This window comes from Protopterus annectens, chromosome 8.part0 (assembly GCF_019279795.1).
Source record: "Protopterus annectens isolate FY-2018-M chromosome 8.part0, PAN1.0, whole genome shotgun sequence".
In the NCBI taxonomy this organism is placed as follows: Eukaryota; Metazoa; Chordata; order Ceratodontiformes; family Protopteridae; genus Protopterus; species Protopterus annectens.
Window position 1 is genome coordinate 1,322,307,512 of NC_056741.1, and position 16,966 is coordinate 1,322,324,477.

The 16,966-nt window shown below is 37.0% G+C and overlaps 1 protein-coding gene across 1 annotated transcript in view; it reads right to left on the reverse strand.

Annotated features, from left to right (window-relative positions):
• The window catches only part of JHY (junctional cadherin complex regulator), a 456,339-nt gene that overhangs the window by 351,704 nt on the left and 87,669 nt on the right, over positions 1 to 16,966 (reverse strand). The window contains exon 2 of the mRNA XM_044080858.1: positions 4,624 to 4,915. Within this exon, the coding sequence (XP_043936793.1) occupies positions 4,624 to 4,915 (292 nt within the window). The remainder of the gene's footprint in view (positions 1 to 4,623; positions 4,916 to 16,966) is intronic.

Here is a 16,966-nt window from a genome sequence, read left to right on the forward strand (position 1 = left end):
AAATTCACCCCAGGGATCACTTCTGTGGCTCTGCTTGACAGGGGCACAGGAAAATAATTTTCTTGGGTGGCAAAAGCCAGGGTACTGTTTGGCTGGGCTTATATAGGCCCTAGGGCCAATAGCCTAGTACCTACCTATGAACCTATTTGCTAGGTCATCATACAAAATATGGGGAGATTCCTCAAGACTGGAGACATGCGCTTATTAAACCTGTCTTTAAGGGAAAGGGGAGTAGGACAAATCCTGAATCATATAGACCCTTAAGTCTACGTTCATGTTGTGGAAAATTAATGGAGAAAGTAATATTGGATAAGTTATTGTCAGAACTGGATAGGTTGGGACTAGAAACCATATATCAGCATGCATATGTGGAAAATAGATCTATTACTACCTATATCATGATGTTCTATAACAATATAATAGCTATGAATGAAAATTTGTGCTGTGATGTAATTTATATAGACTTAACTTCAGCATTTGACAGGGTCATACACAAAACACTGATCAATAAATTAGTATAACTAGGTACTGATGTATTCTTGATAAGACGGATAGCTGCATGGCTTACAAATAGGACATGGCAAGTATCATACAGCAGCTAGACATGTGAATTCCTTGGTTACAGTCAGGGTGTCCCACAGGGCTCTTTCCTAGGCCCTTACTTGTTTAGATTGTATCTTTCAGACCTAACTTTTTCATCTGAGGTCTTCTGCAGTTTATACGCAGATGACCTGAAATTGGGTAAACTGATTACAAGTGTTACAGATGAGGTATGTCTGGAAAATAACTTGACTAAATTGACCATTTGGCACAGGAGAATAATATGCTGATAAATACATCAAAAACTAAGCATATGAGATTTGGGAGACATAAACTGAAAGGTGAATATTAAATACAGCACACAGTGATTGAAACTGTAGACTCCTTTAAGGACCTGGGTATATTATTCAGCTATGAGTTTTTCTAATCATATCAACCAATTGGTTAATGATAGTTATAGAACTATAGGTTGTATAAAAAAAATATAAAGTCTAGGAAATTTAAAATAATGAAGCCATTGTTTGTTAGTTACATTAGACCCAAACTTGAGTATGGAATAACAATATGGAAACCCTATAAGAAGACAAGCATGAGTAAACTAGAAAGAGCACAGAAGAAATATACCAAGGGCATCCATGGATGTGAAAATCTAAGTTATTATGAAAGACTAAAATATCTGAACTCGTACAGTGTCTCTTACAGATATTTAAGAGGAGATCTTATTCAGGCATATAGGGCATTTAGTGACGACTACTTCTGGGAATGACTGGGGTTAACAAAAAGTACTAGAGAATCATCAGACAACCTGTGTAGAAGATTCTATAGGAATGAGAAGTTTACTAATTGGTTCTCTGACAGAGTAGCTGATGCATGGAACAGACTACCAAATTACATTAAAGCAAGTACTAGTTTAAATATTTTTAAGAACAGCCTGGACACTTATTATGGGAACAAGTGTTTTGGCATATTGGCAAGCTAGAAGGGCATTTATGCCTGTGCTTGAAATACTTGTATGTATGTATGTATCCCCTCTCCAAGTCTCTTCTCATCTCTCAAGATTAACTTAAGATTGACCCACTTTAGAAACTGATGTATATATTGTACATTGCATGGTGTTTGTTCACTAAAATGTACACATACAGTTTTTTTTCTATGTGATTAGTCTGAACTACTCTGTTATTGCTTAAATTTCTGTATTTTCTGTTTGCAAAATGTTTTGAATTTAATGCGGGCTGAGTCTGAACTTGGTCACCAGTGATGAGTGCACTACCCTTGTAAACAAATATAAATACATTTTAAATCTGCTTCTATCAACAATCTGCCACATACCTAATTATTTCTGATACCACACATGATAATATGTCATACTAGTGAATCAGTCAGCTGAGCAAATTCACAGTTATTGGTTTAATACTTTAACATAGTAACATAAGCACTGATACTTATGATCAAAGACCTTGTCTTAAAAACACTCCATCAGGCTAGATAATTTAAATCTCTGACAATTAATGTAGACAATCTAACTTCTTGCCATACCTGTCAAGGATTATGTCCTTCATGCCTCATAACTGAATGCCCAAAGACAATATATTCTTAGTGTGCGGGATTTAGCTTTTACCTATACTTGTCAAAGATTATGGCATTCAAATCCAGTGACAAAAATAGCTAAATACAACAGATTTTTAGCATGACAAGCTATCAAATCTACCATCCCAGGGTCCGTTTCATGTATTGTATAAAGCTTTTGTTTTCATTTCAGAGGCTTACACAGTTTATCTGACCATCTAAATGCAGGAGGTTCAGTGTCAAGCTTCAATTTGGTTTTCTTGATGATTTCTCTAATCTGAGGAAAAATAGGTGAATTGCACCAGTGGTGGGGTGTTATGTTCTTATGTATATGGGTCTAGGACTATTCACTGAAAGCACATTTCACTGAAAGTCAAATGACTGTGCAGAAATCACTGAAAGCTCAATTCACTGAAAACTCAAATCACTGAAACACATTTCACTGAAAGTTATATATGGCCTTTTCCCCACTGTTATGCGACCCTGGAGTTAGTGTATATATAGTAAGGGGAGTGTGGGGGGCACCACCACATATTTTGGATATATATTAAGTTCAGAAAAGAGTAATTTATTGGAATTGCAAGTATCCCCTTACTATACATACTAACTCCAGGGTCACACAATAGTGGGGAAAAGGCCATATATAACTATCAGTGAAATGTGTTTCAGTGAATTGTGTTTTCAGTGAATTGAGCTGTCAGTGAATTGTGCACAGTCAAATGTTTTTCAGTGAATAGTCCTAGACCCATATATATATATATATATATATATATATATATATATATATATATATATATATATATATATGCCTTATATTTGTGCTTAAGGAAACAGCCTTCCTTTTCATTTCATCTTAAGTATTTCTTCATCAGGTTCATTGTTTCATAGGTTCATACTAGACTATCTGCCCTAGGGCATTTATAAGCCTAGCCAGAGTATGTTTGGCTTTCGCCACCCATTTTAAATTAATTTTGCTATGCCCTTTTTCGAGGTTAGTATACTGTGCCTCTGTCTAACAGTGACACAGAAGTGATACCCGGGGTAAACCTACGATCTCCCATCCACTCATCAAGATTCCTCTTGAAGAGAGTCAATGAGGGACTCTGCCTAACCTGGACTGGGATTTTATTCCAGAGTGAAAGGAGCCTCTGGGTTATAAATCTGTCCCTCCAGCATGTCCTATTTATTTCAGTGCTGAGGTTCAAGTCTCTCGAGAGTGTAGCTCGATGAGATTTGGATTTTTTGAGGTGCATACTGCCATGAGGTACATCTGACATAGTTGATACAGTCTTAATAACATCAGAAAAATAAATGTAATGGGGTAGAATTCACCAACAACTCTTGCAATAGCCCTTCCATTCACAAATTCTTCTGTAGAGTGCTTTCCCTGTACAGCAGTTGGTAAGGAATTCCTGAGGTGAATGGTTTAGTACAGCAGAAGAAAAACAGATGTGTCTGATTCTTGAATGGCTCCCCATTCAACATACTCCTCTACAAGTTATTTTACAGTCAGTGTGATATATTTTCAAAGATGGAAGCAGGTAGTAGTTTGCTGCACACTTTTCAGTGGGGATTTTGTCTCTTCTGTTAGGCAATATATTATTTTCCAGCAGTACAGTTAGAAGTAGATGCATCATTAGTGAATGCATTTGACATGACTGTTAAAGCAACAATCTCAGATGACTTTGGTGGCCTACTTGACGAAAACTTTTATTTCTTTCCCTTTAATTCAGATTCAGATTCTTTTAACAGTTATGACTTTGTGCACCTTAGAACTCTCGGAAGAGACAAAGTGGAGATTTTAGCGTCTGTGGTATATCCTTGTCTGTACTCCACTTTGTCTTCTGCCCCTGGTTTCTTACTGATGAGTCATTAACGTAACTCAACATATAGGCCTCAAGAGATTTTTTTTCCACATAACACAATCACGTCTACAGCTTGAAAGATCATGTACTTCTAATTAAAAATATTACATGGGAGTTGTTCGCCATTGTCACACTTTTTTACTAACTTTTGGGGTGAGCCCAAAGGTGGATAAGTTCAATGATTAAGTCGGAAAGAATGGTCTTGTGAAAATACACAAAAACAAAATTTAAAACATGCATTCAGGCCTTGAAAAGTGTATTATATAATATATCTAGAAAACAAACTGACATACTTTAGAAACAAAACAGCTATTAGCCAACAATGTTCTAAAAAAATAATAAACAGCCTAATAAAGAACTTTTTGCCAGTATAAATTAAGTCTATTTATAAAGAAAGGATCTACACAATAAGATTATGCACATCACTAATGATGGGAGTTCACCACAAACCAGAGCAAAGTAACTCCTTTGAATATTCTAAAAAAACAAAATGTTAAACTTAGGAAAAAAGTAAGTTAAATATATTTGCAAAAAGAAGGTCTTAACTGACACAAAACTGCAACATCATAAATGTCATGACTCTACTTACTGTATTATGTCCTACAGTAACAGGGGCAGACTCACTAAAGCTAACCAGCTAATCAGCAATTACCTTGTAAATATGCTTTTCTCTGAATCCCTCCTGTTTTAGCACTTGAGTTATGCAGCTTTCAGAGTTGCTGCGATGCACTGCAGCCTTTTGTTTTTCTTCTTCTTCTCCGTGGTACAGTTCAGAGTCACTATCCACTCTTTGTATTACAGGTGGGAGCACTGGGATGGAATATGGAAATTGTGGCAGCCAAGAAGCCTCTTGGAATGGATATTGCATCTGATGGGCAGGCAAAGTGACAGGAGGATGGGCCATATTCACATCATTCAGCAGAGATTTAGGTATTGCTGGTAACCTTAAAAATAGAGAATCACAGTGATTTGGTATAGAATGCATTCTCAGTTTCATATTAAACTCGGTCCCACCAGCTGAACTGAAATCTGTGTCTACAGACTTATGATGCTCAGTAACAATGCTGTCATTTCCAACTTTATACAAATAAAATCTTCATTTCGTATAAGAGGTTATGCTTTTCACCTGTGATACTACAGGCCTGAAAAATCAAATCTACATGTGGATGCATAACTTTGTGGGCTGGAAAAACAGATCTATGGCTAAGTCAGTTGCTGTACATTTATTATATAGCACAGTGCAAATCATGATTTGAAATGTTAAGCTATTTGAAGGGTGGACAGATGGACATGCATGTGCATACACACATGCACAAACACTAACATCTTCATCTGATGCTTTCTTGCATTCTTTGGGTAATACACTGTATAAGTACACCACAACAGGAGTAGTGCACTTTGTACTCACAGATGTTAATCCAACAGTTTGCATCCATAGTCTACTGTTAACATTCTATTATTAGACCAAAGGGCATAAGGAAAACAAAACAAACAAAAAAAAACAGATAACATCTCTCAAACTCTAAGTTATGGTAATAGCAGAACATCTCATACCTTCTGTCAATGTGTTTAATTAATCATGTAACTGTATTTTATGTATATGTCAAAAATGGCATTAAATGTGGAGTTTTTTTCCCCAGGCCACCACTGAAAATGAGTTTTATCCCAGAAGGAATTTTTTAGTAAAAAAAAAAAAAAAAGATAAATCATTCCTTAATTAATGATTCCTTCATATTCCCAGCTAAAGTGTTTAGCTCAGCTCTCTACTTATCTCACATAACTGCTTGTCTTATGGTCGCATCATACCGCATAAACAGCAACATCTTTTTTTACCTTAATATATATATATATATATATATATATATATATATATATATATATATATATATATATATATATATATACCGTATTCCTCCTTAAATAAGACCTAACCAGAGAATAAGGCCTAGCATGGTTTTCCAGGGTGGTCATGATATAAGCCCTACCCCAAAAATAAGCCACAGTTAAGATAGTCAACAACACATGACGGACGTATTGCATTATAAAATAATAATATTATTGACACCTGTTGACTGAGGTTATTACACTCTGCTTGCCATTTTCAGACCATTCGGACACCCAACTTCTTCTCTTTGCAGAAAGTCGTAAGATTCGTTCCCCGGGACTCCTCCATGATTCTTATTGTAACCATAATTCTCACTCACACTTGACGTTTGAGATCCTTGGCCCATAAACACTGGCAAGTATACTTTGAGCGGTCAAAGTACAGACAACGCACGTAAAACATGCGCACTTGATAATGAACGGGTGTGGCTGTTTCTTAACTGTCACCACTTTTGTTGCCACTCCTGTCTCGTAAGTCTTCAATTAATCCCCCCCCCCCGACAAGATGAGTGCAAAAAGAAAGAGCTATTCCGTCGAATACAATAAAGGAATCGTGGAGGACTCCCGGGGAAAGGATCTGATGGCTTTCTGCAAAGAAAAGAAGTTGGATCTCCAAATGTTCTGAAATTCGAATTTTCTAAATACCAACTTTCCAGCATGATTGCTATGGATGAAACTGCAGTGTTTATGGGCCAAGGATCTCAAATAACAACTGATCAGAGGGGCGCCTCGTCAATCTACATTCCCTCCACTGGTTATGAAAGTGCACGTGTTACCTGTATTTTGGCAATTTCTCTAGATGAAAAGAAAAACCCACCTCTAATCATTAGTAAGGGCAAGAAAGATAAGACTGAATGTGTTTCAGGCATTTACATTCTTGAAACCGAAAAAGCCTGGTGCACACAAGCAGTTATAAGGAAGTGAGTTGATGTAATGCTGCCACTTGTTTTGCGAGGTGGTGAAAGAGGTCTGCTAGTCTGGGATTCAGGTAGCACTCACCGCGCTAAAGACATGAAGAACTTCCATGCACAGAGAAGAATGGATCAAATAATGATTCCCGCAGGAATGACTGCCTATCTCCAGACTCTTGATATTGCAATAAACAAGCCATCCAAGGACCATTTGCACATGGAACTCAGTGACTACATTGAAAATAGAATGGAGAGAAACCAGAGTGGAAACTTTGTGAAGCCTAGCCTGCACCAGGTCGTAACTTGGGTGAAGAATTCATGGGATAAAATCACTGACAGCTGTGTTGCCAATGTACTACTAGCAGGCTACATGGACAAGCAGTGTTCATTTAAGGAGAGGTCTATTGCTAGGCATGACAGATTGGGGTCAATGATTCTACAGGAAAGGAAATGGAGTCGCAAGAAATTCAGGCTGGAATTTGGGGGTTGGAGACTTATGACAATGTTACAGAAGAAGATGACATGACTGTATTTGAATAACTTTTCCATTTTCAGGGCAACAGAATGGATTGTTTCTGCTTTCAGCTGCCAGCAAGTTCTTGTCAGTTTTTTACTTTATTGTATTAAGGTAACATTTCATTATCAAGGGGTAATTACAAAGTAAGGCCACTAGTTCCCATATTTCATTTTAATGACTTTCCGTCATTCTTCTCTTACAGTTTGGGTAAGGAATAAAGAAAGCATCACCAACCCAAAAGTGACAGTTATTCACCCGTTTTATTCCCCTCCTCCAATACACATGTATTGAGATTTTTCTGCACTTTCTGTTAAGCATGAAATATTGCACTATGAAAGCCAAGGTGTAGATATTCTGAAGTTGAAATGTTTGTCGCACTGTTTATGTAGAATTCTCACATGACTGTTAACGTGTTACCTAGAACAGTTGCTCAATAACAGAAAAGTACCAAACAAATGTTGATTTGTGTACATGAATAAATGTCGATTGTTGAACGGGGGGGGGGGGTAAATAAGGCATCTCCTGATAATAAGTCCCAATGCGTACTTCGGTGGGGGAAAAAGTATAAGGCCCGGTCTTATTTTGGGGGAAATACAGTATATATATATATATATATATATATATATATATATTTATATATATATATATATATATAATTTATTTATTTATATAGATGTACCTGAAATTATCTATACATATGACTGAAAGCAAAATATCTAAAGACAAAAAAACTAACAAAACTGAAGTTATACTAAGAAAGGGTTTATGGCTTTCCTCAGTGTTGTGTATCCTTGGAGTTGGTATATATAATTAGCAGAGGTTGTGTGAGGTGCAGGGGGGGTGCCTCCCACAACAACACTGAGAAAATCTGACATCTAACCAAACAGAAAAGCACTGAAAAAGATGACAAAGTCGAACCACATTTTTTTTCAATATTTTTGCAGGGGCAAGCCCCTTCACCCTCACACTGCCTGATAATTATATATACCAACTCCGAGGTCACAACAGTGGGGCAAGGGTACATACCCTTTCTTAGTATAACTCTAATTTTGTCAGTATTTTTTTGGTTTAGATATTTTACATGCAGATATTTTACTGCTGATCACATGTTGTTTAGATCATTTCAAGTACATATCTTTAAGAATAAGGGTGATGTGCAGAGCTGCAGTAACTACAGAGGGAAAAAACTGATTAGTCACAGCTTGAAGTTATGGGAAAGAGTAGTAGAAGCTAGGTTAAGAAGGGAGGTGAAGATTAGTGATCAGCAGTATGGTTTCATGCCAGGAAAGAGCACTACAGATGCAATGTTTGCTCTGACAGTGTTATTGGAGAAATACAGAGAAGGTCAGAAGGAGTTGCATTGTGTCTTTGTAGACTTGGAGAAAGCATATGACAGGGTGCCTAGAGAAGAGTTGTGGTATTGTATGAGGAAGTCGGGAGTGGCAGAGAAGTATGTAAGAGTGTTACAGGATATGTACGAGGGTAGTGTGACAGTGGTGAGGACTGCAGTGGGAGTGACAGATCCGTTTAAGGTGGAGGTGGGATTACATCAAGGATCAGCTCTGAGTCCTTTCTTATTTGCAGTGGTGATGGACAGGTTGACAGATGAGATCAGACAGGAGGCCCCGTGGACTATGATGTTTGCAGATGACATTGTGATATGTAGTGAGAGTAGGGACCAGGTTGAGGAGACCCTGGAGAGGTGGAGATATGCTCTAGAGAGCAGAGGAATGAAGGTCAGCAGGGCTAAGACAGAATATATGTGTGTAAATGAGAGGGAGGGTAGAGGAATGGTGAGGATGCAGGGAGTAGAGTTGGTAAAGGTGGACGAGTTTAAGTACTTGGGATCAACAGTTTAGAGTAATGGTCAATGTGGAAGAGAGGTGAAGAAGAGAGTACAGGCAAGGTGGAATGGGTGGAGAAGAGTGTCAGGAGTGATTTATGACAGACGGGTACCAGTAGGAGTGAAAGGGAAGGTCTACAAGAGGGTAGTGAGACCAGCTATGTTATATGGGTTGGAGACAGTGGCATTGACAAAAAGGCAGGAGTCAGAGCTGGATGTGGCAGAGTTAAAGATGTTAAGATTTGCACTCGGTGTGACTAGGATGGATAGGATTAGGAATCAGTATATTAGAGGGTCAGCTCATGTTGGACAGTTTGGAGACAAAGCAAGAGAGACAATATTGCGGTGGTTTGGACATGTGCTGAGGAGGGATGATGGGTATATTGGGAAAAAAGATGCTAAGGATGGGGCTGCCAGGTAAGAGGAAAAGAGGAAAAGCTGTGGCTTAATTTCAACGGAAAGTGAGAGAGAATGATATATGGCTAATTATATATATATATATATATATATATATATATATATATATATATATAAGAGTTATATTTGACTTATGAGAGGGAAATGTTCGAAAATTACGAATCTTGAAAAAAAAAATTCATATATATATATATATATATATATATATATATATGACCCATAAATAATTAGCAGGTGTGGGAAAAAATGGATAATTATTAGGGCATAATAAGTTTGAACATTCTTTTGTTTTTTATGTTTTTTAAGTCGAACAAACATATAAATTAATATGTTATATATATATATATATATATATATATATATATATATATATATATATATAAGGAAAGGTTGGAAAATATAAAAAGACATGAAAAAATGAATGACAAAAAATATATATATATATACATATACTGAACTATATATATATAAGAATCACGATACTATTGAATACTCAAAAAGATATATAAAAGTATATGTATCTGTATACTCAAAAAAAAAACTCATGATCAAGTAGCCAAAAAAGTGAATCTCAAGGGGAAAGGGTTTAGACAAAAAGCCTGTATCTGTATGCACCTAATGTTATATGGAAGGTTTATATTTATCACACTTATTGGTTATGGCAGTCTCATTTTACACCTGTCTTCTTTCATGTATTGAGGGGTACAGTCATAGGGGTGACCCTCTTTATTAAGGAGTACCTTTAATGTCTTATGTGTAGTTACCTACTTTTCCACTCTATAATTATAACTTCTTTCAGTACTTATTATTTCTTTATTTAGGTCTCTTCTCTTCTTTTTAGGTTCTGAAACAATCAGTCTACAATTCTCTTTCCTCACACCTCTGTGTTTTTATAAAATACAACCTAATACCACACCCTACAAAAAATAAAAGTTAACCTGTCGGTTAAAAAATATAAGTTAAATATCATCACCACTCAAACTCAAATATCTTTGTGGCTAATCTTTCACATACTTTTAGTCTGTAAAAACACAAACACTAATTAAACCATCTCATCCTGAAGTTAAATATCTTGCTCATTAACTTGAACTTATGCTATTTTACATACTCCAATCAGCATAAATCCCAATCAGCCCAACTCAAAACAGGACTAAAATTAAAATATGGAGCCATCATAACAGCCAAAGCTCCTAAGAAAACTTAGCCAGTATGAAAACCTCACAAAAAATATGTTGCTCCCCCAAAAACTCCCTCTAATAAGCACCACCTCACCAAACCCCCAAAAGCTACTTGGCTCTCTTGAAAACTAGTCTGGCTCCTGGAATAGCTAGTCAAACCACTTAAACACACCCCAAAAAACTCCAAAAGCAAGAAAAAAACTAAACCAAATAGATCCAACAATAGCAACACAATCCCAAGAATCAATTTCACAAATTGTAATCACCATTTAATGTCCAAATAAAATCTAACAAGAACCATGACAAGTGATCACCTAGTTATTGGAAGGTAAATTATTCAAATTTCAGTTAAATAAAAACATCATTTAAAAAAATATTATTCAAAATAAAGCATATTCTAAAGGCCAAACATAAAAAGTATTTCTTAAAAAATAATTGTATAAAATTCATCAAAATAACAGCATACAAACTTCTGTAAAAGAAAAAAAAAAAAAATTTAAAAACTAAACTAAACAATCAAATTGTGTCAGTGTAAAAAAATCTTAAGAAAGAAATTCATTTTATCATTTAAAATAGACACTGACCATTGTGGGTGTCTAAAAATACCTTCAAATTCATTCTAGATGCAATTACGCTTTGACACTGAAGAACGCTGTGTACAATTGTAATAATCTATCAAGCAGAATCATAGAACTGTTGGGTCTGCTTAAAAAAAATAAAAAAAATTTATTTAACCAATTAAAATCATTCCTTACAAAGAGAAGCCAATTAAAAAAAATTGAAAAAAAAATCAATTAATCACCAAAAGAACCAAAACAATACAAAGCCAATCATAAATGTCCATTTCATTTCATAAATATTAGCAGTCATAGCTGAAGTAGGCGACAGATCATCCTAAAATTTCCAGCATAGTGGATTGAGTCATTAACATATAATATACACAAGACTAGCTCTATAGTAGCACCAGCTGTTAGACAATTTCTTACTATATTGATTTTCAGATTTAATAATTATTTTGTAAGGTTTAAAAATTTCTTAAGGAATTGATTTTAATAATTATTTTGATTGGTTTGTCTTGATATATAAGGCTGTTGACTAGCTTTCTTTTGTAAGATCGCTTCTGCAGCTTTAATAAACTTTTGCAATTTATCATATCCCCATTTTTTTTTCTTTAGGTTTGCTTTGCTGTTTTTTGTTGGTGGTGGATCACCTGTGGTTGTTTTTTTCTTTTCTTTGCTTGTCCTTCTTAATATCCTAAGGTCAGAGCATTGTTTTTTCCCTCCACCTGTGCTGGAAATATAAAACATTTTCCTCACTTTCATAAAGTAAAACCACACTCCCTCACTTTCAAGGATTAAACTTAAAATATACACACAACAAACCAAACCATATGGGCCTCCAACCTTCCCCAACTTAACCCTCTTACTCCTCCACTTACTCTCTCCCAACTACTAACATCTCTTCACCTCCCTTCCACCCCTCTCTCCACTACCCACTGACTCCACACCAAATTTTACTTCCCAATATTATCAAAATTATTATCATGCAAAATTCTTCTTATTCTTCTTCTTTGCTTACAGTCCCGGATGTTCCACAGTGGATCATCTATTTCATCTTGTTCCATCTCTCTCCATCTTGCTCCATCCACACCAACCACCTGCATGTCCTCTAATCTTAGGGTAAACCTTATTCCTCTTTCCTTGCAGCTCCATCCTTAGTATCCTTTTTCATCACCTAGTAGCCCTCCTCCTCAGCTCCAGTCCTCACCACTACAATTGCCTCCAACTTTTTTGTCTCCAACTCCAGTTGAAGCCGCTGCCTGATGATATACCCTCCCTAATTGTTCTCATCCTCGCCACACCCACTAAACCACAGTGCAAACCTCTCCCACGTCCAGTTCCTGATTCCTGCCTTTTTCTGATGCCTGCCAGTCCAACCCATATAAAATAGTTATAACTCACCTGCCCTCCTTCTCTCTTCTCTTCCCCTTTACCTTTAGTGGTAGGTAGTCTCCAGTGCAAAAACTCTCCTGACCTCACCTCTCACCACGTCCTGCCTGTACCTCTCTCTTCACTTCTCTTCCACACTCACCATTACTCTGAACTGTTGATCCCAAGTATTTAGACTCATCCACCTTCATCAACTCTACTACCTGCATCCCTACCATTCCTATATCCTCCCTCTCATTCACACACGCATATTCTGTCTTAGTCCTGCTGACCTTCATTCCTCTCCTCTCTAGAGCATATTTCCATATCTCCAGGGTCTCCTCAACCTGTTCCCCACTCTCACTACAGATCACAATGTCATCTGCAAACATCATAGTCCCACGGCCACTCTCACTACAGATCACAATGTCATCTGCAAACATCATAGTCCACGGTGACTCTTGTCTGACCCTCATCTGTCAACCTGTCCATCACCACTGCAAATAAGATAGGGCTCAGAGCTGATCCTTGATGTAATCCCACCTCCACCTTAAACACACCCACCATCACTCCCTCACACTTCCTCATACAATACCACAACTCGTCTCTAGGCACCCTGTCATATGCTTTCTCTAAGGCCACAAAGATACAATGCAACTCCTTCGACCTTCTCTGTATTTCTACATCAACACCCTCAGAGCAAACATTGCATCTGTAATGCTCTTCGCATGAAACGTGCTGATGACTAATCATCACCTCCCTTCTTAACCTAGCTTCCACTACTCTTTCCCATAACTTCATGCGGTGACTGATCAGTTTTATCCCTCTGTAAGCTACTACAGCTCTGCACATTACCCTTATTCTTAAAACATTGGTACCAAAACACTTTTTTTCTACTCCTCAGGCATCCTCTCACTTTCCAAGATTTCAGTAAACAATCTGGTTAAAAACTCCACTGCCATAAAAAATAATATACATTTATTATTATTTATTATTATTATTATTATTTAAATTATAACGTGCATTTCTCTCAAATTGTTGGTACATCTACTAATTGCTATTGTACAGTTTTGTTACATATTGTTACTTTCTCTTCTGCTTTTGATATGTACAACTTACTAGCTCTCTGTTATATTTTTCCCTGCTTTGAGAATTATTTCACCCCCAGCAGTACCTGCAAATGGCCAGTTATGATCGGTGTACTACCCCTGTAAATAAGTTCAAAATAAAAAATAAGTTCAAAATAAAAAATAAATTAATAAATAAACTCTCAATCATAATTGACCTGCTGATAACATAATGAAGGTTATGACAATTTTGTTGCTTATTCCATTGTCATACAACTGGGAATTTATATATGTACATGAATCTGTCATATTTCTCCTTATGTATACCTATGCTTAGCCAGAGATCATATTGTTCAGTTACTAGATTTTTTTAAGTGATTATTAATAATGGTATAATATTTTTGACATCTTTTTCAGTAACTGTACAATACTTGTTGGAATCTTGTGACACCAACATGTGTAACGCTTGTGGTGAGCTTGAATGTTTCCGGTCATGGCTGAAAAGTGTCGTCAGACCAGTTCACTTACCCAGTTAACCCATGAAATAAATAAACAGAAGCAAATTGCAATAAAAAACTGCATAGTTACCTACTAGTGATTAACAGTTGTAATCCATTTACTTTTTCTACCCTGGATACCTCTGAGGTTGCACCCCATGACCACCCTCCCATGTCTATCCCTGCACCCCCATTACTTAAAATAAAGTCTGAAGTTGTGCAGACACAGAGAACAAGGTCAAACAAGACTGGGAAAAACTTAATAAGGTGTGATTATTTTACTAGTCAGATACATACACAAACACAGAATGATTTGTATAATGTCTACTGTACACATACACACACCATGACTATATAAGCAAGACACTAAGATGGCACTTCTAGCCTAGAGTTAAGATCAAGGGCATGGCAGACCAGAAAATCATGGAAAAATTCACAGTAAGCAGGTGACACTGGAGAAGGCTCTAACATACGTAAACCACTACATGAGACTGTGTGATAGTGCTGCAAGGGTATTCCCTTCAGATACTAAGATGTCCACATGCATCCTGGAGGCAATATCTTCCAAAGTACTGGTCTGATGAAGGTGTGACGAAAGCGGAAATTAAATCTTTTTACGCTATTACCGGCTTCTTGGAGTTTATGCTGTTTAAACTGTTGCCTTTACAGGCTGCTTTGAAGTTTACATCGTTTTGAAATTGTTGTTTGAGCTTCAGTTCATACATCATATTATATTTTACCACCGCAGGCTTCTATCTGCCTTTTAGCGTTTATCTTCCAAAGTACAACTAATATACAGGGGGAAAATGAGAGGCCTCCATTATCAGTATATTTAATAACTTCCTAGATATCATGATGGAATACAGCAATGAGTATTTCATCTTTCCTGAAGTACACCAGGAGATACATAATACCATGGAGACCTTTCACACACACTCCAGTATGCCTCAGGTACTTGGGGCTCATTGACTGCACACATGAGAAGACATGGGCACCTACTATTCCTGATAGGTTGTGGTAAATCATGTACAAGGAGTACAATACTATCAACTGACAGTTTGCAGTCAACACTCTAGGTATGATCATAAAAGTTGGTGACTGCCACAACAAAAGAACATGAAATGCATATATCTGGCAAGCCAACAGCTTTTGCCATGTACATCTTGGATACTTGTTAGGTATATATTATAATATATGCATAGAAAAACTGAAACCAGGAACATAAACAAATAAATCACAAAGCAACAAATAAAGATTGAATATTTGCACTTCAAAGTAGATGCTGGATATTATACATCTATAAACAAAAAAGGAACAAACACATGCCTTGACAAAGAATATTATAAAATATGTTTGTGGGAAGTTGAAAGAGATGTCATTGCCTTACCTCTTCATGTAGAATCCTACCAAAGCTAACCATATTGTTCTGATGTGTAGTATACTGCACTACATGCTGCTCTATCAGAGACATCAGCAAAGGTCACAACCCAATGTGCTGATGGGCCAAGCTTTCCAAAAAGCCATAGATGAACTGCTGGCAGAGTGTGCCTTGACCCAGTCTGGAATAGTTTTGATGTGGCGAGTATAAAAAAAGGTAATAGCAAATTAGACAACCATTTGGAAATAGTCTGTTTAGACACAGGCAGTCCCTTCTTCTTACCTTCACAAGAAACAAAACTAATTTAGTTCTGTCAAGATAGTACCTGAGGTGTCTGTGGAAGTCAAGATAGTATCTGAGGTGTCTGTGGAAGTAAACTCAGATATCACTTTAGGCATAAAAGAAGGATTAGTTCTCAAAGAAACCCTCCACCTGTGGAAAATGAGGTAGGGTTGACTCACCATAACAGCTCACAACTCAGATACCCTTCTTGCAGAAGTCAGAGTGATCAGTAAAACTGTTTTCCATCTCAAAAACCTCAAGTCAGCCAGATGAGCTGTTCAAATGTAGTTTTTCTAACACAAAATTAAGATCCCAAGGAGGGCCACCAGTTTTCTTGGAGGCCTGTTATGCAAAATCCCTTTCAAAAACATTTTGAGATGAGACTGCATTGAAAGAGCAGGATCCATAGGCAGACATGCTGAAATGACCAATAAACAAAAAATAGTAAGTCACACAAATATTGTAAAACCAGAGAAACACTAGCCCTGAATGGGTGATGGTTATGTTGTTGTCACCAACTAGAAAACATTTTCCATTTGCTAATATATGATTTTCTAGACGCATGCCTTCTTGCCTCCATTAGTACCTACTGCAAATCCACAGTAAACAGATGCCTATCATACAGGCAGTCAGCTGAAGCTGATTGGGGTCAGGGTATATCAAACACCCTTATTCTTGTGCGAGTAGATCCATTCTGTGAGGAAGCTTGTGGTAACAGTCCATGACCATTTCCAAAAGAATGAAGAACCACTACTGCTTGAGCCAGAAGGGAGTCACCACAATGATCTTGAGATATTCCCTCTGTATCTTCAGAATTATCTTAGATATCAGTGGAATGGGTGGAAAAGCATACAGAAACATTCCTGTCCAAGGAAAAAAAAAGGCTTCTGTCTTCCAGGCCTTCTTGCACGGAGTCCAGGAGCAAAATATTTCCAGCTGAATGTTCACAGATGATGGCAAAGAGGTGGACTTGAAGAACTCCCCAACAGATGGATCAAATATTGGAAGACTTTCTTATCTAGTCTCCATTCATGAGGGTCTTGCTTTTGCCCTGAAAAGCTTGTCTATCACAGTGTTTTGCTCTGACAGGATG